At 34.5% G+C, this 25407-nt stretch overlaps 5 protein-coding genes across 9 annotated transcripts; 3 read left to right on the top strand and 2 right to left on the bottom strand.

Annotated features, from left to right (window-relative positions):
* The first annotated feature begins 444 nt into the window (after positions 1 to 444).
* Positions 445 to 1977, top strand: LOC140820732 (uncharacterized). The gene is made up of 3 exons (XM_073181054.1): positions 445 to 569; positions 660 to 752; positions 867 to 1977. The coding sequence occupies exons 1-3, from the start codon at positions 519 to 521 to the stop codon at positions 1794 to 1796; spliced, it is 1074 nt and encodes a 357-aa protein (XP_073037155.1). The 5' UTR covers positions 445 to 518; the 3' UTR covers positions 1797 to 1977.
* A 1071-nt stretch (positions 1978 to 3048) lies between these two features.
* On the bottom strand, positions 3049 to 5530 carry LOC140820738 (arabinogalactan O-methyltransferase 1-like). The gene is made up of 2 exons (XM_073181077.1): positions 4755 to 5530; positions 3049 to 3551 (listed from the first exon to the last, which is right to left on the bottom strand). Exons 1-2 carry the CDS (start codon positions 5315 to 5317, stop codon positions 3242 to 3244), a joined length of 873 nt encoding a protein of 290 aa, XP_073037178.1. The 5' UTR covers positions 5318 to 5530; the 3' UTR covers positions 3049 to 3241.
* Positions 5531 to 9703: 4173 nt separating this feature from the next.
* Positions 9704 to 13379, top strand: LOC140820743 (ranBP2-type zinc finger protein At1g67325). Its single transcript, XM_073181091.1, has 10 exons — positions 9704 to 9854; positions 10124 to 10169; positions 10807 to 10922; positions 11336 to 11606; positions 11770 to 11837; positions 12155 to 12206; positions 12290 to 12399; positions 12551 to 12575; positions 12683 to 12834; positions 13070 to 13379. Exons 1-10 carry the CDS (start codon positions 9846 to 9848, stop codon positions 13070 to 13072), a joined length of 852 nt encoding a protein of 283 aa, XP_073037192.1. The 5' UTR covers positions 9704 to 9845; the 3' UTR covers positions 13073 to 13379.
* Positions 13380 to 14896: 1517 nt separating this feature from the next.
* On the bottom strand, positions 14897 to 17959 carry LOC140820742 (squamosa promoter-binding-like protein 12). Of its 5 annotated transcripts, none has more exons than XM_073181086.1 (5): positions 17820 to 17959; positions 15980 to 16701; positions 15723 to 15859; positions 15386 to 15586; positions 14897 to 15317 (listed from the first exon to the last, which is right to left on the bottom strand). In XM_073181086.1, the coding sequence occupies exons 2-5, from the start codon at positions 16654 to 16656 to the stop codon at positions 15091 to 15093; spliced, it is 1242 nt and encodes a 413-aa protein (XP_073037187.1). In that variant the 5' UTR covers positions 16657 to 16701; positions 17820 to 17959; the 3' UTR covers positions 14897 to 15090. The 5 variants fall into 5 exon arrangements, with proteins under 5 accessions (XP_073037187.1, XP_073037191.1, XP_073037190.1 ...); XM_073181090.1 differs by lacking the exon at positions 17820 to 17959 and adding an exon at positions 17417 to 17813; XM_073181089.1 differs by lacking the exon at positions 17820 to 17959 and adding an exon at positions 16927 to 17408.
* Positions 17960 to 22171: 4212 nt separating this feature from the next.
* LOC140820744 (protein PLANT CADMIUM RESISTANCE 2-like) lies at positions 22172 to 23474 on the top strand. Its single transcript, XM_073181092.1, has 4 exons — positions 22172 to 22381; positions 22662 to 22733; positions 22813 to 23025; positions 23200 to 23474. The coding sequence occupies exons 1-4, from the start codon at positions 22243 to 22245 to the stop codon at positions 23277 to 23279; spliced, it is 504 nt and encodes a 167-aa protein (XP_073037193.1). The 5' UTR covers positions 22172 to 22242; the 3' UTR covers positions 23280 to 23474.
* The last annotated feature ends 1933 nt before the right edge of the window (positions 23475 to 25407 follow it).

Genomic DNA, 25407 nt, shown 5'->3' with positions numbered 1-25407 from the left:
ATAATATTTTTTCATGGGTGACCCAAATAAGATATCCGTCTCACAAATACGACCTGTGAGACCATCTCACACAAGTTTTTGCCTATCTGTCAATGTCACATAAAATGTTGCAGAAAATTTTATCTCCATAAATACTACACGAAGTTAGAGCATCAATTAATCTTACTGTTGGCATAAAATAAAAGTCCTTGATCGAAAATGAGATCTCTTGCGGACTTCACTTTATACAGTAATTATTTAAACTTTTGTGATAATTTAAATAAATCGACCAACCAAATTAAATTTAATGGGGAAGTACACATATTTCATCGTATAAAAATATTTAAACCAAAGTTGTGTTAATTATCACATAAAACAAATTTCAATGATTCTAAGTTGTGGGTCATCTTGATGTCGTCTACGGCGGCGTTTATCTGTTTGTCACGTCGTTTTATCATAATGTTTTCGTATATATTAATGTTTCTCTTAGTTGTATCCACATTTGCATTCTTTTAGCAAGTTCAGATAAAAAAGAAATCATGTTACAAAACATCGAAGAACAGCGGAGTCCTATCAATGGAGAATCCAAGGCACGTATATATCGTTTTTATGGTTTGTTGCTTCATTTCCTTTTATATGTATTAATTGTTTTTTTATAAAAAAATGGTGTGTATTACTAGAATGCAATTGAATGTGAAGAAGGAGAATCTATGAATGTATCCTTGCCCAACTCACCAAATCAAAGTAGCAGGCCAAGCAGCATGGTGATCAAGGTAATTGGTTCAGTCAACCTATTATTTCCCTGTCAAGCTTGCCATTGTTCTTGTTTTATGCAAATTTATCATAGAAGTGTATTTTATTTTATTGCATAAATTTACGATCGACAGAAACCGAATAGGATGATTCCGCCGCACTTAATAGCGGAGGCAATATCAACTCTGCCTGGATTTGACCTGAGATGGTCAGGCCCCATAACCCCAAGCGAAATGCAATATGTGCAGCAATATGTCTTTGCAAAGTATCCTGAATACTGCAACGGCCTAGTTGAAGATTTGGAAACTGATAAAATAGAACTTTGTATCAACGAAGATTCCTCGGAACCCATGTCCGATGACAAGAAAAGATCCCAGAAAATGATCCGGGATTCGTTCTTTTCGCCTTCTTTTACTTCTAACAACGAAATGTGCAAGGTCCAGTTAGAACCCTCGAAACTACTTGAAACCCTGGCAAAAAAGACTTCTTTCCAGGGAAACTTTATCTCCATCCCGGAAATTCAAGCCCGAAACCGAGCCTTGCAAGACTGTGGATTGACGGAAGAGGAATACTTGGTCATATTCACAGCAAATGTAAAAGAATCAATGGTGATGATCGGTGAATCATACCCTTTCTTCAGAGGGAATTACTACTTGACAATTCTTGGAGAAGAGACCGATTCAGTAAAAGTTTTTGTTTCATCTAAAGATTCGAAAGCAATATCTGCACCAGAGACATGGCTGAATTTGAGGATCAAAGGATCACAACTTAGCCAATACTTTAGGAGAAAAAGTAAGTATACTCCAAAGGGACTTTTCGCGTATCCAGCGTGCACGAACGGGGTTCGATCTTCAATGCATTGGATATCAGAAGCTCATAGGAATTCTTGGCATGTGCTACTTGATGCAAGTGGGCTAGAGTTGGGGGAAGATAGGCTGACGTTGGCGTTGCATCAACCCGATTTCGTGACATGCGTGGTCGATGTTGCTCATGCTCAGCCTTCGAAGATTAGTTGTCTTTTAGTGAGGAAGAACTCGTTTGATACTGCAGCGAGTTCTACATAGTCGTGGTGACCTGAGAAATAATGAGATGATTCAGTTCAAAATGTAAGATGGATTTTTAGCTTTGTTCGTAAGGTTGATGTTCAATTAATGGAGGAATTATCAAAATCCAAATGGAGTTTTTATACATTCTTCTTCTCGTATATGGAATGATCAACATGTGTAGATACTGATAAATTTAATATTATGATGATTAACATATGGATGAACATGGATCAAGATGAAAATTGTATCTTTTTTCCTTGTATAGATGCTAAATGTTTTTAGGTACTCTGATAATGGTGAATAATTATTATATGGTAAGTTTAGTGCAATCTCCACGTCCATCTCTAACCCAAAACTGATGTACAAATAACCAACGTAATAAATTCGACTTATTTCACATTCTTGGATGGTTTTTTTGTCCTTATTTTTTTGTCATAATAGTGTCAAATCTAATAAATGACTAATATAAAAAATTATTGAAACTAGTTGACAATAACCCAACACATTATTAACTTATGTTATAAACTCAAAACTTTACAATTTTTCATATTTAAAATAAAAATTATAGAATATAGATATGAGGTGCTAAGATCCAATTAAAATAATAACAAAAAAAGCAAAAGTTATCTTCCTCTATGGGTTCTCGTTTTCTCGTTCGTTTATACATCCACTATCAAACCACGACTTCATTTACAAGTTATGTTCCTTTAAAAATTAATTTCTTTTTCCCAGTAAACGTTCCTTTCACTTAAAGGTCAATAATAACAATAGTATTTCTTTAAATTAATCTAATATTTATAACAGTGTGTTGGTGAGGGGAAGGGATGTGGCTCGTGGTTCTTTCCGTATTTTGCTTCGAACTCTGTGTCTAATTACATGTAATGAACTGAGATCAATTTCACTTTATTGGATGGTTTTTTCCTCATTTTTTTCATCACGATCTCACAACATATTGGCAAAATCCCAACGCGATAAACTCGAAACTTTAAAATTTCTTTTCGGATTAAATAATTCACTTTAAATTGATATTGAGTATACTCTGTGTCTAATTACATGTAATGAACCAGATCGAATACAGGCAGACACCATTGGTTTCTTACAAACTTGAAATGGGAAGAAGGTGATTAATGGAAACTGTTTTGGTCATTCTAATAACATATCAAAAATTATATTTTATCATACTACTTTATCTTTTAATTTCTTATCAACCCGTCGATTATCCTACCATCGGAACCACGTGGTGCCTAATAGTAAATAAGTTGAGATTCAATTATTAAAACTGTAAAAATTCAGCTTCCCGAATTGGGTCACAGTTTTCTCATCTGTTTCACACATCCCCTATCAAACCATGGGTTGACGTTTGTAGGATATTTCCATGTAAAAAAAAGTATTTCTTCCTAAGAAAAATGCGTAGCCAAAAAAGTGAGTCACTATAAAGCAACTCCACCCACCCCTCGCGCATTTTAACAGAAGTCGCCGCCCGTGGCCGTCACCACCGGGGGAATCTCGAAATGCCACAACCTTCCCGCAGCTTTCACCAAATACTTCTTACACAGGAACTTTTCCGCGTACTGCTTCTCCACCTTGCGATTCACGTCGTGCAGAAACACATGCGTCACGCCAGGTTTCTTCCTATTCCTCGCCATCACCGCTGCCGAGTAAATCGCCGCCATCCTCCCCGGCGCCTTCGCGAAGAACCCCCGCGGCGCGTCGACCATTATCAAGTCCCATTCCGTATCGTACACCTTATCTGATAGCATGCTCAGTGCCAATCTGCAACCATGCTTACAAATCTTAGAGCTTTTTAAAAAAAGCATTTATTTAATTAAGTTGAAATTAGAGTTTTTTTTAAAAATCCTATTTTAGAACTTTTTTTACTAGCTTTTTTAATAATTTTAAAAAAATACTTTAATGATATGTATCCAAACACATTTATTAATTTAAAAAGTGTTTTTTATCTATTCATCCAAACACAATATTAACACAACTTTTATTTAAAAAAAACACTTTTAAAAACCAACTTAAAAAAGTACTTTTTTAATCAAAAAACTTTTGATACCAAACGGGCTCTTAGATATCTAAGTTTTATTATATCGTATCCGGTAAATTACAAATCATAAAATAGATCTACTGGGAGCTTCATATCAGGTATTTATTCAAAAGCTGATATGCGCTTTTGGCCAGAAAATCAAACAACCCTTATCAGTTACACATGGAGAATTGATAACATTACATGAAGGACTAAAGATTCTACGTGGTAGAAATTATCAAGAATCCATGTTATGTCAGATTCTCTATTAGCAGTGCAATAAGTCACCAAACCACATGAGGATTTTGGATACATGTGAACCATTGTGGCAGAGATCGGATAGTTGATGAAGGGCCGATGATATTACATTTATACCATATCAAACGGTCGGCTAACGCCGTAGTATATGTTCTCGCAAAATTTTCTATTTCCTCTCCTACATCAATACTTTGGGTGTCGGGTGATTTTCCGTTCAGTCGGTTTGACAAACTTGTAATTGATGACCTCTTATCATTGATTAAAGAAGGCAAGTTTTCTCGTAAAAAAAAGAAGAAGAATAAACTTGATGTTATTTTATCGAGCACAATTTCCAAATAGAGTTAGAGATGTAATTAGTGTATTAAGTTCAATTAGGTTTGCCCCCAACGCCACATCCATGTGGGAGGCGATCTATCCATTCATAAATTCTAAAATAATTACATGTTCATTCAAAATGTAAAGCTATATATATATAGACAAAAGTCTGTCAAAAATAAAAACAAGACATTTAATATCTCGAGTGGTTGGATTAAATGCCTCAATTTCAAATTAAATTTTGGTTTTTTTTAAAAATAATACATTAATTCTATTATATTATCTATCAAATTCGAGGAATAATAATAAAAATTTTAAAATAAAACAAATTTGCAATGAACGCATCTGAGAATGGAAGAACTTTGTTGGTGTACCTGCATTTCTCATTGCCGCGCAAGAACGATTTTTTCACTGAACAATCGGGCTCCTGCTGGTAATGGCGGAGCAGCTCATCTGCCTCCGAGAGTTGGGTTCTGTATTTCACAGTCTCCGCCCTCAGCGTAGGAGCGTCTTTCAACACTGTCTGAACCCACTCGGGATCCTCCTCCAGGAACAACGTGGTGCCGCGTGAATTCAACGACGCCCACATGAGCGAATCGTGGCCCAGCCCGAAGACCAGGAAGTTGCAAGGCGCCGTCGTGGTTAGAACGTCGAAAGACAGGGTGATCTCGGCGAAAGATTGCTGCGGGACAACGCGCGATGTCGCGTAGTGGCGAATCGCTTCCATCTGGAGGGACGTCGCGTTGCCGGAATTCTTCGTTCCCCACGCGCCGCCGCCTCCGCGGCCACATGAGAGCAGGGAGGAGCTCGAGGTCCCTAGATGGAAGGATATCAAAATCACGCCGCCGATCAATCCAACCACCGCAAGCGCAAGATACCATGTTTTCTCAGGGATGAACTTCTTGCATTGCGGCTGCTGATAATTGGTTTTATCCATTTTCTGTGGTTGGTCTTTGTTAATCCGGGTTGGAACTAAGGATTGCTAGCCCAAATCAACGGCGTTTGAAATCTAGAGATGAGGATTCCATGGATTAATGTCTAGGCTAAGAACGAAAGAGTTTGGTTGGGGAATGAACCCAAGTTTAGATACAGTACTGTACTACTAGTGAAAAATGCTTTAAAAATCTTTAAAAGATGAGGTTTAAGTCTAAATGACGCTAAGTAATGGGGTTCACGTTTAATATCCGGCCCTTCATTCCAGTATATGGTGGCCCTCGTGGATCTACGAAAGATCCGTACGATCCAATCCGAAGATTGTACCTTTATCGCATCGCAGGGTATCTCAAAAATTTCGTAAATAATGAATAAATGGAATAATTCAAAATAATAAAACAAGATTTAAAGACGATTCAACCTGTTTATATTTACTATTCAAATTAATATTTTTAACATAAAAAATTGACTGATAAATTATTGAAGTAATAATAAAAAAATAGGTTTTGTTAAATGATCTCGCGTATTTATATTCGTAAGATAATTAGTGTAACTTTATAAAATTATACTATTTTTAATTAATTTTAATTATCATTGTATATGCATGTGTTCATAAATTTTTTTATTAATGAATTTTGATTTATAATCAAATTTTTTTATATTCAAGTAATTACTGCAATGATATTTGGATTCATAAGTAGGTTATATATACACAAAACTAATATGTACGCAATTAGGGATGGCAATTTTTCCACTGCTTTGGAGCCCCGTGAGGAAAACACGAAATGAGGATGGAGATCTCCGATTTTTTTTTTTTTGTTTGGGTTCGGGTTCAGGGATTTTTTTAAATCTCTAATGTAATTCGGGGCTAGTATGAGATTACTATCCACATCTCCAAATCCGTCCCGAAAATAATATTAATAATAAAATAATAGTATTATTAATAATAATATTATTAATGTTTTAAATATTAATAACAATATTATTGTTGATATTAATATTATCATAATATTATCACTAATAATAATAATAGATAATAATAAGTTTTGATTTGAGAAAATTTCCGAATATATCATCGTATTACCATATTAATATTTTTTAAACAGGAATGAGGCGGGGATGAGAAGTTGATCCCCGAAGTTTCGGGTTTGGGGATTCCCCAAACCCGAAAAAACGAGGATCTGGACGGGTATGGAGGTGGTGATGAAATTCGGGGACGGGGATAGAGATGACAAACCCACCCCACCCCGTCCCGTCCCATTGTCATCCATATGCGCAATCCAACCAATTGTTTATGAATCTGGGTTTTTTATTACTCGTAATTTAGTGGTTTCATTAATCATTGAGTGAGTCTTATGTAAGACCGTCTCACGGGTCATAATCCGTGAGACGGGTCAACCCTACCCATATTCACAATAAAAAGTAATACTCTTAGCATAAAAAATAAGAGTAGGTCTCATGTGAGACCGTCTCACGGGTCTCAATCTGTGAGACGGGTCAACCCTACTCATATTCACCATAAAAAGTAGTACTATTTCATGGATTACCCATATAAAGATCCGTCTCACAAAATTTAACCCGTGAGACCGTCTCACACAAGTTTTTGCCAAAAAATAATACTTTTTCATGAGTGACCCAAATAAGAGATCCGTCTCACGAATATAACCCGTGAGACCGTCTCACACAAATTTTTGTCTTAATCATTTTGCTACGGTTTATAATGAGACACCCATTTTTGATTGTCTATAAATTAATGTTCCATTAAAATATACACAAAATTAATGTTCCATTAAAATAATCACTCCCTGTACCAAGGGTTATTGGTAGCGAAGTACAAAATTGTCTCGTCATTTTAAATCAAAAAAATTTCACAATTGTTAAACTTAACTTTTCATTCACGCTCTCTGTCTTCATTGCCGACAAAAGATTTTATTGTTTTGCACGACAGCTTTCGAACGGATATATGATTTCTTCAATGTACAAGAAAAAATTAAATCAGAATATTATCACAATAAAATTACTTACACTAACCAGCATTCTCCCACAGATTGCAATTCATCTTCAGATCTAAGTAGTTGTGTGCTCTGTGTAAAACTTCAAAACAATTTTTTTTACAGTGTTTGAAAATAGAAAATACTCATACATAATCATAATCGCAAGTCGTCGTTGCTTAGTGCTCGGTGTTTTCAGGTTTCATTTCCTTGGAATCATTGTAAAAGAAGAAAAAAATCGGTGTGTTAGACATTTTGGAAGAAACGATTAGAAAAAGATATTTTATTCGATTTGTGGAAAGAAGAATATTTTTTGGCGTGAAATTCGATTGTGGGAATTTGATTGAGTATTGTAGGGTATTTGCTGTGCTTTGTGGGAATTTAATTGAGTATTACAAGATATTTTGGTCAAAAATTTTGTATCTCACTAATAAAAATTATACCACACGTGAAATAATTAATCATATAGTATTACACATAATTCTTTATCAACAACATATCAATCAAATTATTAATCATTACGTTTCTATTAGTCCATGGTACAATATAACACTGTAATTTATATTTGAACTTTTACATACAAATTTTTGGATTTTAATATGCCAAAATTCACATGAGTCACAAATAAATCTAGATAGAAGCGACAAATAATAATATAATAATAACCAAATATATATATATATATATATATATATATATATATATATATATATATATATATATATATATATATGAGTGAGTGAGTTAGTGTGTGTGTGATACATTTATAATATTATCGATTATTTGATAAATTGACGCCCGTGATGGCCTATTCTAGATAATTTCTATTCATTTTTCATTATTCAATCCATGCATAATTATCATACACATTATTCCAGCATGTAAATTTTTGAGTGAGTCTCATGTGAGACCGTCTCAATCAAATCATGTGAGACGGGTCAACCCTACCCATATTCACAATAAAAAGTAATACTCTTAGCATAAAAATATTTTTATCGACATTGATCGGATAATTGTAGCTACAAGTGCTGTAAATTTCCATTTCATATTTTTGACACGATTTACTATTTCTATTATTTGGATCCGAACTCCAATCTTTAAACTGAAATCAAATGTGATTTCAATCCCAATTTTAATAAATTATAATATACTTTAAATTTCAGTTCATACTTTGATTCGAGCAAAGTCAATTTTAGAAGGAAAAAAATGATTTTCAATAGTGGAGATTTTGGGATTTTCCCCTAGTTTATAAAATATGGATATTTTTCCTTCACGGTTTCATTTTCCAAGGCACAAAACTCACATGAAACGGTCTCACTGATCAATTTTGTGTTACATGTGTTTTATTTGGATCACCCATGAAAAAATATTTTTTTTATACCAAAAATATTACTTTTTATTATAAATATTGCAGAGTTGACACAATCTCACATGAAACTTACTATTTTCTAGGTTATTGCCAAATTAAAGTCAAAATTTTCTACATAATCTAAAGCATATTTTCATGTTTCCACTAAAAACTCCGTCTTGTAGCTTAAAAGTCAACTATATAAAATCGCCTGAAATACACGATTAAAGATTTGACACAGTCAAATAATTATTGATAGTTGGATTACGTTCAATCAAATCCAAACCATGTTAAAAATTTAATTAAGTGTTCAATTGCAATCTATTATTTTCTTTATATATGTACTCCTCTTTCAAGAGGGCTGGCCCAGTCCAGCTTATAATTGATCTGGACATGGCATGATCTGCCTGGATATGAGCTTGGGATAGTCCGCTCGGATTAAAGATTATATATAATATCTGGATAATAAATTTAAAATACAAATATCATAATTATACATAATTTCAGTTATAGTAGAACTCGAGTCAAATTCTAGATAGAACAGAGATGTTGAAACAATCAATATCTTGTCACTCACACCAAACAATATCTTAATGTGTTCATTCATCAGAGTTGCGTTTGAATCGATGGATTTGGTTTTGAGGGAGAATTTGAAAAATGAATTTGAAACGACTTCAGTCTTGGCCCTTGGGTTTATTTGAAATATATTACAATTAATATTGAAATTTTGTTAGCTTGATATAAATTTAATTCAGAATTATATTGAATTTTATTCATTTAAATAAGTAAAAAAAAGCCGAAATCCATAATTTCAAATATACTCATCCAATTACAACCCAAATCTTTACCCAAATAAAATTAACAGTTGGTCATGGGCCCAGGAAAATGGGCTGAGCCTATTCTCCAGGCCTGGGATCATCACCGGCTCCGTACTGCAAAACTCGTGACCTGTCCAGCGGTTCATCGGGCCGTCCTTATCTATATCAACGTTTATCAACACCAATAGTCCGGGCCTTTAGGCCCTCCTTGTTTGTGCCCGTTTTAACAGTTGGGATATATATATAAATTAAGCGTTGTTAATTTGCTGACATCTTTTTCTTACCCTAACGTCGAGCTCGCTCCCCTGGCAAAACCCTCGATACAAAGCAATTCATTTTTCTTGTTCTCTCTAATTATTCAGATTTATTCTTGCAATGTCTCAGGTGATGCAATTTTTTCTCACTTTGATTATTATTTTTTTTTTCCGAATCGATTCGTTTAGAAACATTTTTGTTTTGTAGAAACTGTTCGTTTACATCTACTGGTTCGTGTTAGTTTTCGCCACTAGTTCTGATTTATTATTTTGTTGTTCGAATTTTTTTTGAAAAAATGGGGACAAGGATGTGTGTTGCGAAATTTGCCTATGGTCTCGTTTTATGTATTGTTAATTTGATTTTTGATCGAAAATCCTCCGTGATTTCTATATTTACAGGTCGACAACAGAAATCCTTCAGCAGCTAAGCGAGCCCGAACTGATGGTATAAGTTTTATGCCATTGACGTGTCATTTTTTGTTTAATTTTGTAAAGGCGGACCAAAAGTTGCCTATGGAATCCAAATAAGGCATTTCCAATCTGTAGATTAGAGCACCTGAAGTAATTTGAACTGTTTTGATCGTCTGTTTTGCATGTCATACATGCGCATATTATATTTATGCTCATACCAGTGAGTAATTGTCTGTGGTGTCCGGAAATTTGGTTCTCCTGTTTTTTGCTTATTAGTTGGTATTGTTGTGAAGGATCAGATATCATGTTTGGGATGATTTCTCTTGTAATGATGTTTCATATGTTATAAATCTCCAAATGGCTCCAAATTGTATGTGGCATATTTTTTTAGAAAATCTCAAACATTTGTGAGTTGTCTGGGTAGTCTTTGTCTTTTGAACAATTGTTGGTTCTAATGGATGAGTATATATGTGTAAGCCGGCGTAAATGTCTGCCCTTTCCGAGATTTACCTTGGTTGTATTGTATTGATTTATCAATTACAACCAAATTATCTCAAATTTGAAGGTTGTATCTTTGGCTGTGTAATATCAGTCTAGTCATATAGCTGGACAAAAGTTCCTGGAATGTTATCAATGATTCTGGTATTCATTAGAGCCTGTTGTGTTTTTAGGTGGCCGGAGGGAAGATGACTGGACTTGCCCTAGCTGTGGCAATGTGAATTTCTCATTTAGAACAACTTGTAATATGCGTAACTGCACTCAGCCTAGGCCAGCTGATCACCATGCTGTAAGAATTGCATATCTAAAAGGAATCTGTGATCGCGTGCTACTTCATTCTGTTTTCTGTATGTATGACAGCAGGAGTTGGTCTTGGAATTATGTTTTTTGATCACTAAAATGTGAACATCTTCATTTAAACACCCTCCCTTTTACCAAGAAAAGAAATACTCATCAAAATTCAGTTCTCGACTTCTCCGCCAGAAAACTAGGGTATATGCAAAATAGCATCGACTGGTTTAGATATTTATTCAGGCCCACATAGTATCATAAACAAAATAGCTTTTTCACTATGGCTTCAGTCAATGTATCTGTTGTTGTGGGGGCAAGTTTTACTCTTTTAAATTGGAATAAAATTGCTTTCACTGATCTTTAATTTTTTGTTGTCTTTACCTTATTAACTTACGGAAGTATCTGCTTCAGAAATCTGCAGTCAAGCCAATGCAACCACCTCAGGGATACTCATCTGCTGCACCGTATGTTGGCTCTGGCACACCCTCAATGTATATGGGTCTATCGCCTTATGGTTCTTCTATGTTCAATGGACCATCTATGCCTCCTTATGATGTTCCATTTTCTGGGGGCTCGGCATATCACTACAACTATGGTAGTCGTCTGTCTGGTGGCAGCCCATATCGACCCTTGCATTTATCTGGTCCACCTCCATACTCTGGTGGATCATTGATGGGAAATGGTACTCTCTGGTTTTTTTTATTGGGGTTCCTTTTTACCAAATATTATAGCAACCATGATATTATCCTAATGTGCTTTGTATTTTTTGCCGCTGTCCTTTATTTCCTTGTAATATCATGCTGTAATAGTGTTCTTAGATGATCCGTGTTCTAATCATTCTCCAGGTGGTATGTATGGTGTGCCACCGCTGATGGACCGATATGGCCTGGCTTTGCCTATGAGCCCTGCCATGGTAATTTGTGTTTTTGGATCTTCTCTTTTACCTCTATCAAAATAGTTATCTTTTTGAATCTTCTCTTTTACCTCTATCAAAATAGTTATCAAGGGTTTTATTATGCGACATATGTCTGCTACCTCGGGGTATTGGTAGAAGTTTTCTGTTAATAGCCATATTATATCAACATCTCACATTATGATGTTTAATATGAGGCATGCTCGATGGCTTTGATTCTAGTTACCTGTTTCCTGCCCTGGTAAAAATATCCGGTAATAATACTTGTAATTTGGACACTAACCTGTTTTTTAACATGGGATGGTAATCTGTTATAGGGGCCTAGACCTGGGTTTTTCCCCGAAGATAGCTCTCAGAGAAAAGCTAGTGGTACGAGATGCTCCTTGTTGTAAATCTTGAATCTAAACTTATTTTATTTTTTATTGAATCACCACATGTTTTTATCATCTTAGATGGAACTCGTGATAGTGACTGGGCTTGCCCAAAATGTGGCAACGTCAATTTTTCATTTAGATTGGTTTGCAACATGAGGAAGTGCAACACACCTAAACCTGGATCTCAGGTTGAATTCCTACCTTTTGTCGTCTGCCGCCCATGAACTCATGTTTCTTGTATCACCTGTTTACTTTTGAATTGCATAGTTGATACATGGATTTTTTTCTTGATTTGTATTTCTTCGGTTTCGAAAGTAATTTGGAAATTCCTTTATGCAGGGCGCGAAATTTAACAAAAATTCAAGTATGTATTGCATAATTTTTCCTTTGTTCAGTGAATGATTATAATAGTAATGGTAAATAATCATTGTCCGCTACCCTAATGATGTATTGGTTAATTTTGCAATTTAGAACCAGATATGCCTGAGGGAAGTTGGAAATGCGAAAAATGCAACAACATAAACTATCCTTTCAGAAGCAAGTGTAACAGACAGAATTGTGGAGCTGATAAACCCTCCGATACAGTGAACTCCCCGCCAGAGGCAGCTGGCGCAGACGATCAGGTCTGTTGTGCGCCACGTCTAATATGTATGAATTTCTTGTTTCATTTGGTACTCTTCGGACATGTATCAAATTCGAAAACCACTCAAGAGTGGGAATTTACACGCGAGCACTATTTTGCTGGAAGTTGTTGCTGAAATTTTATCTCCTGTTTATTTTGATTCTTAAAAGTGTTTATTTGTTCATTTTAGTTTGTTGTGTCCTTTCATAAATTAACTACAGTTGTATACTTTCCAGTGAGTACTAAGCATGTTGAGAAGTTCCAGATTTGTCGTCCAGCGTTGCTCAGTTTGGGTGTCTGAAAGTCAGTCATGTCATCTTCCTGTTGCAGCGGTTGTCAAGTTATTATGCCTTCTCCCAATTCGTGTCAAGTTGTGTATTAACTCTAATGAATCCTAAGGTCTATAACCTTATGAAGTTGCATCATGTGTCTGCAAGATTTACAAATTGATTGCCATTCTCTAGGACTGTTTACTCTGGTATTGCGTATTTAGTGTATGAAGACATGCATTTCAGCTATATTCTATTGGTCAATTCGGTGTTAATAGTCTCTGTGCTGTTGAAGAGATCTTTGTTTTAGAAACAGCATCCCTAAATGTCTTCTATAATTTTAACCAGACCTTTCTTGTCGGTCGAAAGTTGTATGGTCATTGTATCAACAGCTGGCTCTTGTTTGAACCTTCCATGGTGTCTGTCTCAAAATTTTTTTGTTAACTTTTATCTCCGTGGTAGCTTTCTGGGCGTGTTTCCCCAGTCTTCGTTATAAAATGTGAATCAATTACATTTTGTGGATTGAGATGGTTGCGCCTTATCTCTTGTTTGATTAAGAGTACAGTGAGAGTAGGACCTCTGCTTCCCTAAATAATCGTGTTGTCCAAGTATGAACTTCGAGCAGCGTCGTCTTGTGTGTCTTGGGTGTCAGTGTCACTTAAAAGATCAATGCATGTAGGGTGATTCGGTAAACTTTCAGGGCTTCTTGCCTACCCTCCCCACTTTTTCGTCCGTAAATGACAAACTTTGGAGTGCAAAATTTGTTATTTGATGTGGTTCTCGCTGTGACTGGTTTAATATGATGATAGTAGGTGCTCTGGTCCTTGAGTAAAATTTGATTTCTTCCTGTTTGTTCCTCAATGCATTTTGAATTTGGTACCATCCCTTTTCTTGATTACACGATGTGGAAAGCCATTGCTTTATTATTCAACAAATATACTATTTGGTTGACAGTTACCGGCCTTATTATCTCTGTGCCTTCTAACCCCATATTTATGTTTCCTGACTCTTAACATGGTTTCAATTATTGTTTCATTTTTTCCCCGATAAAAAAAATATAATTTTCCGATTTTAAATCATTAAAGTCGTGTTCATTGCTGGTGGTTGCCGCAATGTTCTGCATTCGAATTAAATTCACCTTGGCTTTATTATATTAAAGCTGGTGGAGCTACCAAAGTACTTGATAGAGGAGGCCCCATTCGTTCAATTTTTTTCCCTGCCGACATAAATTGTGTGTATTATACGATCATATGCCATTGTTTTTAAATTTATGGTATAGGACGCGATAGTGATTGAAATGGAAGAAGACAGGAAATGCAGAAGACTTTACATGTGAGAATTCACCTGTTTGTTAAGTTAATTTTGCAAGATATTTAACGTGGCTGAAGAAGTAAAGATACCTATAATGAGTTTGAAATGTCAAAATTTTTTACAGGTGGATTCAAGCTTCGATGATTGATATCTTGAAGAGATCTAAGTATCATTCCGATAAAATAAAATATTTAAAAGTATCGCCATATCTCAAATTATTTAAAATTGCATCTTTAACTCAACCCCTCGCGTCTATTTTTTTTTCTTGATTTTTCTTTAAAATATCGATCTTTTTTAAAATTTAGAATATCTTTACAAACGAAGTAAAGATGTTATATTTGAAGGGTTGAGATATTTGAAGGAAGTTGAGGTGGATGGGTCACTCATAAACTCGTCTCTGTTCCATCGACCAACCTTCTGGAAATGAGCGGTGCTAACTCACGTCTTTCTCTGCTTGTAACGTTATGTAACCTTGTGACGCAATGCAACACAATCAAAATATAATTTAACTATATCTGCTGGAATCAAACAGCCAAAGAATACGAGGCGAGCATTCGAGATAATAAAATAACGAACAATCCCTGAATTCCCAATTTGTTCACGACCAACACAAAAACCGTAATTTAAGTTCTATCGAAGCGATAAAATGGTTGTGATATTTGAATATGATGATCCCATCAGTTCAAAACATTCGGATAGAAGTCTGCTTCATACGGAGATCTGAAAACGGGCATTTCCTGAAAGTAGTTCGTGGGCACACGGGGATGCGGTCCGGTCATCCAGAATTCTGATGAAGAGAGAGGCATGGCTTCTGGTTCGCCTGAACCCCACGAATTGCTTGACAGAAGAGAGAGAGCATGATGATATTCCGGTGCAGCATCTGTGTGGGAAGTGATCTTGGAACCTGAATTATTGAAATTGCATTAATTATCTGAACATCATTACAGGATAGCCCTGAAATAGGAAACCAACCTGAATTCAAAAACCCCGAAGTGGAATACTTGGTTGCACTACCGTGCGGCTCACCACTGCCTCCGTCTCCAAAAGACTTCGAAGCATATCCTTTAGTAATGGTGAACTCCGAGCTATCCCCCATGGAATTTGCAGGGATTCTAGGCTGAATAAATGGAGCATTGTTCAGTAGAAAACTTACCTGCTGTCTTCTTTCTGTGCCTGGACATCGAAATCAAACATTAACCCTATTAACTGAGCAAAGTATGACAGAATTCAAGCGCAGACCACAAAGTTTTCAGTTTTTCCTGCTAGAGAAGTTGACTAAACTTCAAAACATTAAGGTCAAGTACAATACCGTGAAATGGCGATGAGAACCTAGTCGAATCAAATCGGACGGTTTCGTGCTGTGGCTTGCGGCGCCTGGCGTTATGATCAGAAAGCCTTCTTCGACAACTTCGTTTCTTTTCATCAAATTCGGACAAACTATGGAACCTGCAAACAGAAACAAGAATTGTACACTTTTCAAAATCTTCCCACATTAGCTACAAGTCGTGCAAGAAATGGACAAGAGGCAAAGATGTGAAACGTTTTGGCACTTGGAAGTTCTTGTACCTGCTACACTGCTGGCAAAATCGACGTTCATTGCCGCCAACATAAACCTTAGGGCATTTGGAATGGCTTTCACAAACTCTATGCTTTTGGTGATATTCTTTAGCCATCGAAAGATCGAGGTTGCAGTCCTCAACTTGACAACGCGGTATTGGAGCACTCTGACCAGAAAATTTAGTTTTCTTGGGCGTGGGTTTATTACTGGATGGAGTAGGCACCGAAGATAAGGATGCCATCTTACCATTTCCTCCAACTCCACTATTCTCAAAATAAGTCCGTCTTCCGAGTTTCAGACCGATCAAAGTTTCCACAGAGCTAACAGCCCCCACAGGTGGAGAAATCCCAAAAACCTCCGCTCCTTTCAATTCCATTTTCTGGCTAAAATTTCCATTAGAACACTCAAATTTCATGAACCTGAAGCTATCCTTAGTAGAAGAGTCAGTAGAAGCCGATGCGGAGCTCTTTGCTGAGGAACCATGACCTCCATCAGAGCCAGATGCACCACTGTTCCCACCTCCCCATGAGAGATTGAATGATCCAGCATCCATTTCTCCATCATCAACAATCATCCAATCCGGTAATTGGAGCTTCTTGGAACTGTCAATTGGTTTCGAACAAAAGGCAGCAAAGTTCTCGCGATCCCACTTACTATTCCAATCCATCTCAGAACAGTAGCTCATCAATCAGTTTACTCAATTACTCTTGTGCATGGAGGTAATTAAAAACTGACTCGTGATCAGACAATGAAAAATAAAACACGATCAGAAGATGCTCAAAAAGTATGAGAACAAGTAATAATTCGCGTAAAAAAAATGTTGTCGAAATACAATATTCTTGGAAGCATGACTAAAAAAGGAGTTAACAACAACTAAAGGATTCAAGAAATTATCAGGTAACTTTTACTATTGAAACACACGAATTAATGTATCAGTAGCAAGAAAAATCAATACCACCCAAAAAACCAAAGGTTCTCCACTTAAACACCATCATAACTAAACAAAGATCAGCCAACAAATTCCACAATTCAAAGTGACCAAATAAATAAAAAACTCCAGAATCCATTAAATACACAAAATACTCCAGTCACTTCTCTCTCTGTTTGTGTGTGTTTGTGGCCGATGGCATACCTTATCATTTAAAGCAGAGCATTTCTCTGTTTTGATAATAGGTACGCGTGATGATATTATGCTCGAAAGTTAGGAAATAATTTTATCATTCACTGGGTATCACACGTAACACCTTATATACAGTAAAGGAACTGCACCATTCTTTCCAAACAGGAGAGCGATTGATTAAGACCCACCAAAATCAAAAACATAGTTAATACAAAAAGTAAATCGCTAAAAAACAAGCTGTTTGTCTATAACAATTAATTACCATACTTAATAAGAATAATAATATACCAATAAAATAAGAAATAATATATATGGTCCCCCCCACCTAGGGTTTGTTAGCGGAATCAGTAATAACCTAAAAATAGAAGGAAAAGCTTTTCAGTTCCACGCAGAATGTCTTCTCGGAACGATAAAGAAAACAAAACACCATTAAAAAGGACACCGTTGCCACAAAACCCACAAGCTGAACTACGTGGAAACACATCAGACACCACCACCACCACCACCACCACCAAAAACAGAAAAACAAAAAAGAAATTAACAATTTTTTCCCTTCTCACAGAAAACCCATCATTAATAACTGAATTTTTCCCCATCCCTCGGGAAAAACAAAACCCTTTCCCTTCCCCATTATCATCACGGCAACAGAGGGTTAGTTAATCAGCTGTACACGAATACAAAAAGCGAGCAGACAGATTAAACGAAAAAAAGGAAAAGAGAATTTTTACTCGATAAGGAACGGAAGTGGATTGATAGAATATCATAAAGAGAAGCGAGAATCAAAATTTGAGAAGGCAAGGGGAAAAGGAGAACGCGCAAAAGGATCTGCTTTACCAAATGAAGAAAGTGAAGTGTGTGAGTGAAAAAATAATGCAAGTGAGCTGTGTTTTCACTGTGGGGACCATTTCACAATAATAAATTAACATGTTTTTGTTCTTTGGACACATTAAATAATCGAATAAATTATCTTACAAAAATCCACAGACGTCTAGTTTGTTGATTAAAATATGTTTTTATTATCTTGATTGTAAATTATTATTTTTATTTATAAATTATTTAGTATCTTTTAATTTGTTCTAGATAAATCTAACTCATTTTTTTAATCGAATATTACGTAATTTTTCCTAAAGAACAAGAGACTTATAACAATAATAAATATGCTTTCTTGATTCCTAGTTGAATGCTAGGAAATTGGTTACTTTTGAAAATTCTAATTATAGTAGCCCAACGTAAGCAAGCTAGGATACCAATCTTTGATAAAAAAGAGAGAGAGAGAGAGAGAGGTTGCAATCTGAGGTTGGGCCATTGATTCCCCATTTTTCTTGGATGGAATTTAATTATATATTTTATATTAGGATTTTAAAATAAAGGGCAGATTTAATAATATATAAGGATATTTTAGATAATTGAAATATTAAAATAAGTTTTTCTTGTGAAAACAATTTTATTCGGACATATTATAAACTGTTTGTGATATAAATTATTTTAGAACTCTGACAAGCATAATCTTAATTATAACAAACGTAACATATATCGGAAAATAGAAACAACATATGTTTGCTTTTCAACAACTTTTGGACACAGATCCTATCGGGCAAAGACCTGAATGATAAAGATAAATAAAATCAGCGAAGAAATAATGAATACAGTACTGTGCGGTAAAGATTAGTACTTAGGCTAATAGCAACCCGAGGTGAAAATCCGGTTTAGAAATGAGACCACTTCTCTCTCATAGAAGATATCTAGGATTAACATGTAAAATGATTTAACAAAGAATCAGAGGTGGTCCATGGTATATGATCAAAATTCAAAAGCAAATTGTGTCACTTTTCATATATCATTAAAGTTTGAGTTATGTTTCAAAACTGTGTGGTGAATCTTTTGGTCTAGCGATTTTGTGTGTGTCTGAAATAAGATATAAACTTCGAGTTAGAAACTCTAAACCCCAAAAAACAGAGAGTGCTAAACTACACAAACACACAACGGAGATGATAATGGTGCAGTTGCCATAGCCGGAATGTTATGTATACCAAAATTTTTAACCAAATAATTAAGGCGGTTTGAATAGTTGGCGTGTGTTGACTAATGGACCCAATCAATGATACAAGTCGAAACCCCACTTTGGCCATTGGAATAATGCACCTATGATTGTAGTTTTGGAAGTTAGCATAATTACAAGTTAACCAACGTTGTTATTTTCACCCACGTCATGCTTTTCTGGTCGTATTTAACTCGAGTTGTATTTGAATCGATGAATATCAAATTTATTGGCTTGTTTAAATAAACAAAAGTAAAATGCAAGCCAATGAATTTGAATAATAATTACGACGAAGTTCAAATACAGTCATAAAGAACACATAATTATAAGTATAGACCAATATTTAAATTTAATCTCAATAATGTCATATAAAGAAGGATATAGCTCCAAGTTACTGCTTGATTGATAGGTGATGAATGTAAAGTCGGTATAACACGAAATTGAAAGATGGAAATGCGTAATATTGAAAGATAAATTACCTGTTGATACGTTTTAAGTTTTTAATCTTATATTTTTTTTTTTAATTTGTAAAAGATGAGAAATGTGATTGCAAAGAGCATACTAGAGTGTCATGCCACACGAAGTTAGTATTTTCAAGAGATTATTTTAAGCGATTCACGACATATACATATAATTTTCAAATATTTCACCGACTAAAAACTTGAAAACACTTAAAATAAATAATACAAACACTACCGAAAACCAACTTATCACACATCATATTATGATTATAGGAGACAAAGAAAGGAGACAAACATTGAAAATAAGTATAAAATTAATTACAAGACACTCTTCGTCCAGATTATCAAATGTCATGTCATATTTTGACGGTAAAATATTTTATATAGAGGAAGGGTCCGAAGTCTATTGCACATCCCCTTACATTTTTCAGATTTGGGTTACTTCAATGAATAAGCCCAATTTGTGTTTTGGCTCATCAACATTCCAATGAAAAAGCCCAAGTTGTGATTCGGCCCATCAGTTACAAACGACTCATTGGTTAAGTGGGCTTGGCTCCACAGACACGAAAGACTTGGATCGGGATTTGACGATATAATAATAAAATAAGATCCGAGTTCGAGCTTATGAACCACTTAAATAAATTGAGCTCTAGCTCGCGAGTCTATTAATGAACATATTTACAAGCTCAAGAGTCGAATATCTTTAGACTTGAGCATGGTTTGCTTAAATTATCGAATTCGAAATTGATTTGAACTTGGTTTGATATGATTAATGAGCGAACTTTTTATCAAGCTGAGTTCCAAATAGCTCGCAAACGGTTTGGTTCGTTTACATCCTTAGATTTAGAATCTAATTTCATTGTTCTTATTTTTCACAAAATAAAATAAAAAAATTATTTTCTTTCCTTTTTCCCATTTTCACAGTACCCCTAGCTTTTTTCCCTCGGAGTTTAGTTTCATTGTTACTATTTTAAAGGTAATAAATCAGAAAACTCACTTTTGGCATATAGTAACCAAAATTAAAAGACGAAAACATCTTATATATGTTGATTACGCTCTTAGAGCTCATTTTATGCGATGAAGTAAATGTATATATGAGTATGACTTTTGATAAAACGATAGACGCTCGATCATATTATTGTTTTTGGAGAATATATATCGTGTTCGATTATTATGAATTACAATTACTGGAAAGATGATCGTTGAAAAGCTTAATTCTCTGGTATAGGAAAACAGTTGTTATAGGCTTATAGCGTTGTACGGTTTAAATGATTTGTGTTGTATTATTACCACCACTACCTAACCGCAACAATTAAATTTTAATTCGAGTAAAAAATATATCAACGGAATTTTTAATAACTAATTAATGTCCTCATGGAATTTGAAACCGCGTGTATGACAACTAAAAATTAATTGAGGAGGGCAAAGGAATGATTCTAATTTAATGGCTAGTTAACAATTAAATATAATTAGCTAAAAAAATTAAATATAATTAGTTTCGGGAGGTGGATATGAATTAATTAAATACTGGATAATTGATTTTGAAAAATATATAAAAGACGAAGAAAAGGAAAGGTCAACTAGTGCAATTTAAAGTTTAAATTAAATAATAATTATTTAGTGTGGGGGTTGTGATATATATATTCGATTCATTAATGCAATAAATCTACCACTAGCAAGGAATTGGGGCCGGCCCGAAAATGTGGGGACTCATCCCATTGGATTATGAAGAATGTGTGAAGTAGTTAATAAAAAGCTAAAATAAACTTATATTATAATTCGAGTTAATCATTTTTATAAAACGACGGTGGATATATAATAGTTCTTATAAAAGCTCATCGTGTAGTGGAGCTTGCGTGGATATGAGTCCGGGGCATGACAAAATGGTATCAGATATGGTACAGAGAAACGAGTACTATATATGTGGATCAGAGTGTTATATGACTGGAGCCACATCTAGATTCTTGCACGGAAAATAAGTGTTATGTGAGTCAAAATGTTTACATGACGGATTCACATTTAGATTATCTTCCTTGGTTAATCAAAGGGTCACGTCGCGTTCTAAAAAAAAGGTGATTGTGATATCTATAATACATCGGATTGTGAAGATCAGTATGCGAATTAGTTAATAAATATATCTCGAATTTCTAATTTTTGTAACTTTCTTCCAGCTAATATTCACTAATAATTAGTTTACATTTAAAATCGTTTTGCCCTGCTAAGAATCGAACGAAAGATAAAACTATTGGCTTTCTAATTTATTAGTTGCGTTGTTATTTATTAAAAAAAAAATCGTAGAATTGGTATAATTAGTGGGATAAGCCTTGCTCCAATGAACGCAACGCAACACGTAAGCAAAAATGACATAGTTGACAACCAAAATAATTAGTCATGTAAATTTGTTTAAAAAGACCATAGTTACTTCCGTCAAAATATATAAAATCACAATTTGTGAGTTTAATTTGATTGATTTTTGGGCAGTGGTTGACTTCGATTAATTTTTGCAACAAGTTTGCCCCCTACCAAGCCGTTGAATCCAGGCTTGAAATGTGACTATAAAACACGACCAGCTACATTTTGCTCTACACATTCAATATAGCTACCATACCAGATTCCTAGCTAAGTTTAGGAACTTTCTTCAACTTAATTTGTATGGCTGGTTCAGTGGGGAAATCTCAACCGTTTGCGGCGCCGCCACCGATGGTGGCAGTGCCCGCGCTGCAAATTCAAAGTTTTGTTCCATCAACGTGGTCCACTGGCCTGTGTGACTGCTTTTCTGATTGCGGCAATTGTAGGTGTTTTACCATATATATATATATATATAGTCCTCTCGATCGTAAATATATAATATATTTTATGTTTTATTAATTAAAAAAAACACATACATATTCCACCGGCCTATGGGAAAATTTTTGAATTTATTTTTTTTAAGTTAACTCTAGTAATTAGCGCATTAATTAATAATATCGTTCGATATCCCTTATCCGTCCCAACTTATAGTATGTACTCTTTGCTAAACAAAACTTCAAAACATGCACGTATAACTTTCTATCATATCGTGAAATGTATAGGTTGCGTAACATGTTGGTGCTCATGCATAACATTTGGACAAGTTGCTGAGATTGTAGACAAAGGATCCACTTGTAAGTCACGGGAATATGTTTGTAATATATATTTATATTGAACACGAGTTGATATTTATATATAATTTTTAATTTTTAGCTTGCGGAACGAGTGCGGCGATCTATGTCCTGATATTATATTTAACAGGATGCGCACATGCGTATTCTCGTCGCTATCGAACTAAAATGAGAGCACAATACATGATTCCTGGTAATTTATGCCAAGACATCGCGGTTCATTGCTGCTGCGAATTGTGCTCCTTGTGTCAAATGCATCGTGAACTGAAACACCGCGGATTCAACATGAGCCTCGGTAACTATATATATATATACATACGAATTTCATTTATGTGTGTGTGTGTGTGTGTAACTGTGATTCACGAGTTTATTTCAGTAATAATAAGCTAATATATATATATATATATATATATATATATATATATATATATATCTATTAAATGTGTTTTTTTTTTTTGAAAATTGGTAGGATATCATGGCAGCGTTGAGAGACAATATCCAACACCGGCCACCGTTGCTCCTAGTTATGTCGGAGCAATGACAAGATAAGCATAAGCCAGCAAGGTCAAATGTGTGGACATGATCTATATATGTTTTTGGGTATCTTTGGGTGATGTTTGCTAAATTAATTTTATATATATATTAGTTTTGATATCATGTACACGTACCGTGCACACCTTTGTGAGCACCGATGATGTGTCATTCACATATTGGATGTGATGAAATATAGAAAAATTGTGCATCCAATGGGTGAGTGACACCTCATCGATGCTCACAAAGGTGTGCACGGTAGGTGTGCATGATATCAAAATTATATGTATGGATGTATATATATATATATATATATATATATATATATATATATAATATTTATATATATATATATATGTTTATATATATATATATATATATATATATATATATATATGTTTGTTTTATAATTTTAAACTATGTTGGCTTGTCATTATAAAGTTTTTTTCCTTCAGATTTTTTTTATTTAAAAAAATTACTGTTATGGTGTGACAAGAAAATTAATCGTCGATGTATATATGTTAAAAATAAAAATTACTTATATTTGTATTTACGAAAAAGAGTGTGGTTAACAAGGGCTTGTGTACGTACTTTTTATTTAGATCAATACACCGGTTCACATTAGTCTCGTGTGTATAATGTATACTAGCTACTCTGCACACGCGGTGCGTGTGTGTACAATTTATTTTTATAATTATTTATGGACTAAAATGAAATTTGACAAATTATCGAGGTACTAAAGTGCTATTTGAATAATTGTAATAAAAAAAATAAAAACAAAAATGTTTTTTGAAATAAAAAAAAAAAAAACAAAAATGTAATTTTGATATCAAATAGGGGCAAAATAGGGAAACCAAAAAACAGACCAAAGACACCAAAAACAGTTATTCTAATATGCTTAAACTTAATAAATAGTAAAAGATATATTGAAGCAATTAGTCTCGTTAATATTTGATCGCCATTAGTTGGTTCAAAACGAAGCATCCGCAACGTTAGGTTAATATACAATTTTGGTCAAATATTTTTCCTAACAAATTGCAATTTCGGTCATGTATGTTTGTTTCTTTGCGATTATGAAACTTAATGTTTTTCAAATTCCAATTTTAGTCATTTTTCAAAGAAAAATCGTCCCCTTTCGATATCGGGCCGGAGATAGTTTTGTCAATCTGCATTTTATGGGATGTGTTCCATTACGTTGGATTTATATCTCGATCTAGTGAACGCATGAATGTTATGCTGAATTTGATCTATTTGTCATATATAGTCTCACTGTTTGATTTTTTTACCACATGAAATTACATACTTTGGGTTATTTATCGAGAATTTTAATTATATTGATTGAGATTCCACGTGTAAATAGTGGACATGTAAAACCTCCAAATGCTAGTCAATTCCTACAGAAAATTATAATGAAATGCGTTTATATTGTATGCAAAAATATTATGACCGATACATATATAACTATTTTTCTTTTAATTATGTAAGTACCAGAGAAAATCATCGAGACATCCAACTACCCTCTAACCTATTTAACCCTCTAACCTATTTTATGTGACAGATTAAACAGATTGAACGAATCGATTTTATTTCTGAATGGAATCGTTTTCAATATTTAGAACAGGCATATGGACATGAGAATTAACCTAGCTAGTCAGCCCAGAGACAGATCTAGAAATATGAGGGAGGGGGCTTGAAATAAGTAATAAAGTAATCATCAAACAAGTAATAGTCAATCAACGACTCAACAACAAACAATCAAGACTCAAGAATCAATTGCTCATAAACAAATATTCAAGCAATAACCAATTAATGACTCAACAAATTGATATGTGAGCCATTATCACATAAATTTTCGTGTATGTAAAAATGGTTCCTATTTCTTTATTTACCTCAAAAAATTTATTACACAAAACAAGATTTCGATGCAAGCTATTTACCTCAAAAAATTTACTCCACAAAACAAATTTATTCGGTCCATCAGGGTCGTGGGAGCAATTATTTGATGAGAAATTAAGAATGGAGCTAACGCTTGATCTTTCAATATAAAACAAAAAAGGTTACTAAATATTTTTAGGACATGATTTGATCTTGACAGGCATTTGCAGGACCCAATTGAGAAGTTATTGTGGCTAAATTTGGTCTCATC

Source organism: Primulina eburnea, unplaced genomic scaffold (genome assembly GCF_022965805.1).
Source record: "Primulina eburnea isolate SZY01 unplaced genomic scaffold, ASM2296580v1 ctg1415_ERROPOS3700000, whole genome shotgun sequence".
Classification (NCBI taxonomy): Eukaryota; Viridiplantae; Streptophyta; class Magnoliopsida; order Lamiales; family Gesneriaceae; genus Primulina; species Primulina eburnea.
Note: the sequence above shows the minus strand (reverse complement) of the source record. Positions and strands in the feature narration are given on the sequence as shown.

Bases quoted from the DNA above. Each gene is read 5' to 3' on its own strand.
- LOC140820732 (XM_073181054.1), top strand. From the start codon at position 519: ATGTTACAAAACATCGAAGAACAGCGGAGTCCTATCAATGGAGAATCC. The intron at 570-659 runs GCACGTATATAT...GTGTATTACTAG, and splicing joins CTATCAATGGAGAATCCAAG to AATGCAATTGAATGTGAAGA. The intron at 753-866 runs GTAATTGGTTCA...TACGATCGACAG, and splicing joins CAAGCAGCATGGTGATCAAG to AAACCGAATAGGATGATTCC.
- LOC140820738 (XM_073181077.1), bottom strand. From the start codon at position 5,317: ATGGATAAAACCAATTATCAGCAGCCGCAATGCAAGAAGTTCATCCCT. The intron at 3,552-4,754 runs GTACACCAACAA...GCATGGTTGCAG, and splicing joins CGCGGCAATGAGAAATGCAG to ATTGGCACTGAGCATGCTAT.
- LOC140820743 (XM_073181091.1), top strand. The intron at 12,207-12,289 runs GTACGAGATGCT...TTATCATCTTAG, and splicing joins CTCTCAGAGAAAAGCTAGTG to ATGGAACTCGTGATAGTGAC. The intron at 12,400-12,550 runs GTTGAATTCCTA...TCCTTTATGCAG, and splicing joins CACCTAAACCTGGATCTCAG to GGCGCGAAATTTAACAAAAA.
- LOC140820742 (XM_073181086.1), bottom strand. From the start codon at position 16,656: ATGAGCTACTGTTCTGAGATGGATTGGAATAGTAAGTGGGATCGCGAG. The intron at 15,860-15,979 runs GTACAAGAACTT...TTCTGTTTGCAG, and splicing joins TTTTGCCAGCAGTGTAGCAG to GTTCCATAGTTTGTCCGAAT. The intron at 15,318-15,385 runs GTTGGTTTCCTA...TCAATAATTCAG, and splicing joins TTCGGGGTTTTTGAATTCAG to GTTCCAAGATCACTTCCCAC.
- LOC140820744 (XM_073181092.1), top strand. From the start codon at position 22,243: ATGGCTGGTTCAGTGGGGAAATCTCAACCGTTTGCGGCGCCGCCACCG. The intron at 22,734-22,812 runs GTAAGTCACGGG...TTTAATTTTTAG, and splicing joins TGTAGACAAAGGATCCACTT to CTTGCGGAACGAGTGCGGCG. The intron at 23,026-23,199 runs GTAACTATATAT...GAAAATTGGTAG, and splicing joins CGGATTCAACATGAGCCTCG to GATATCATGGCAGCGTTGAG.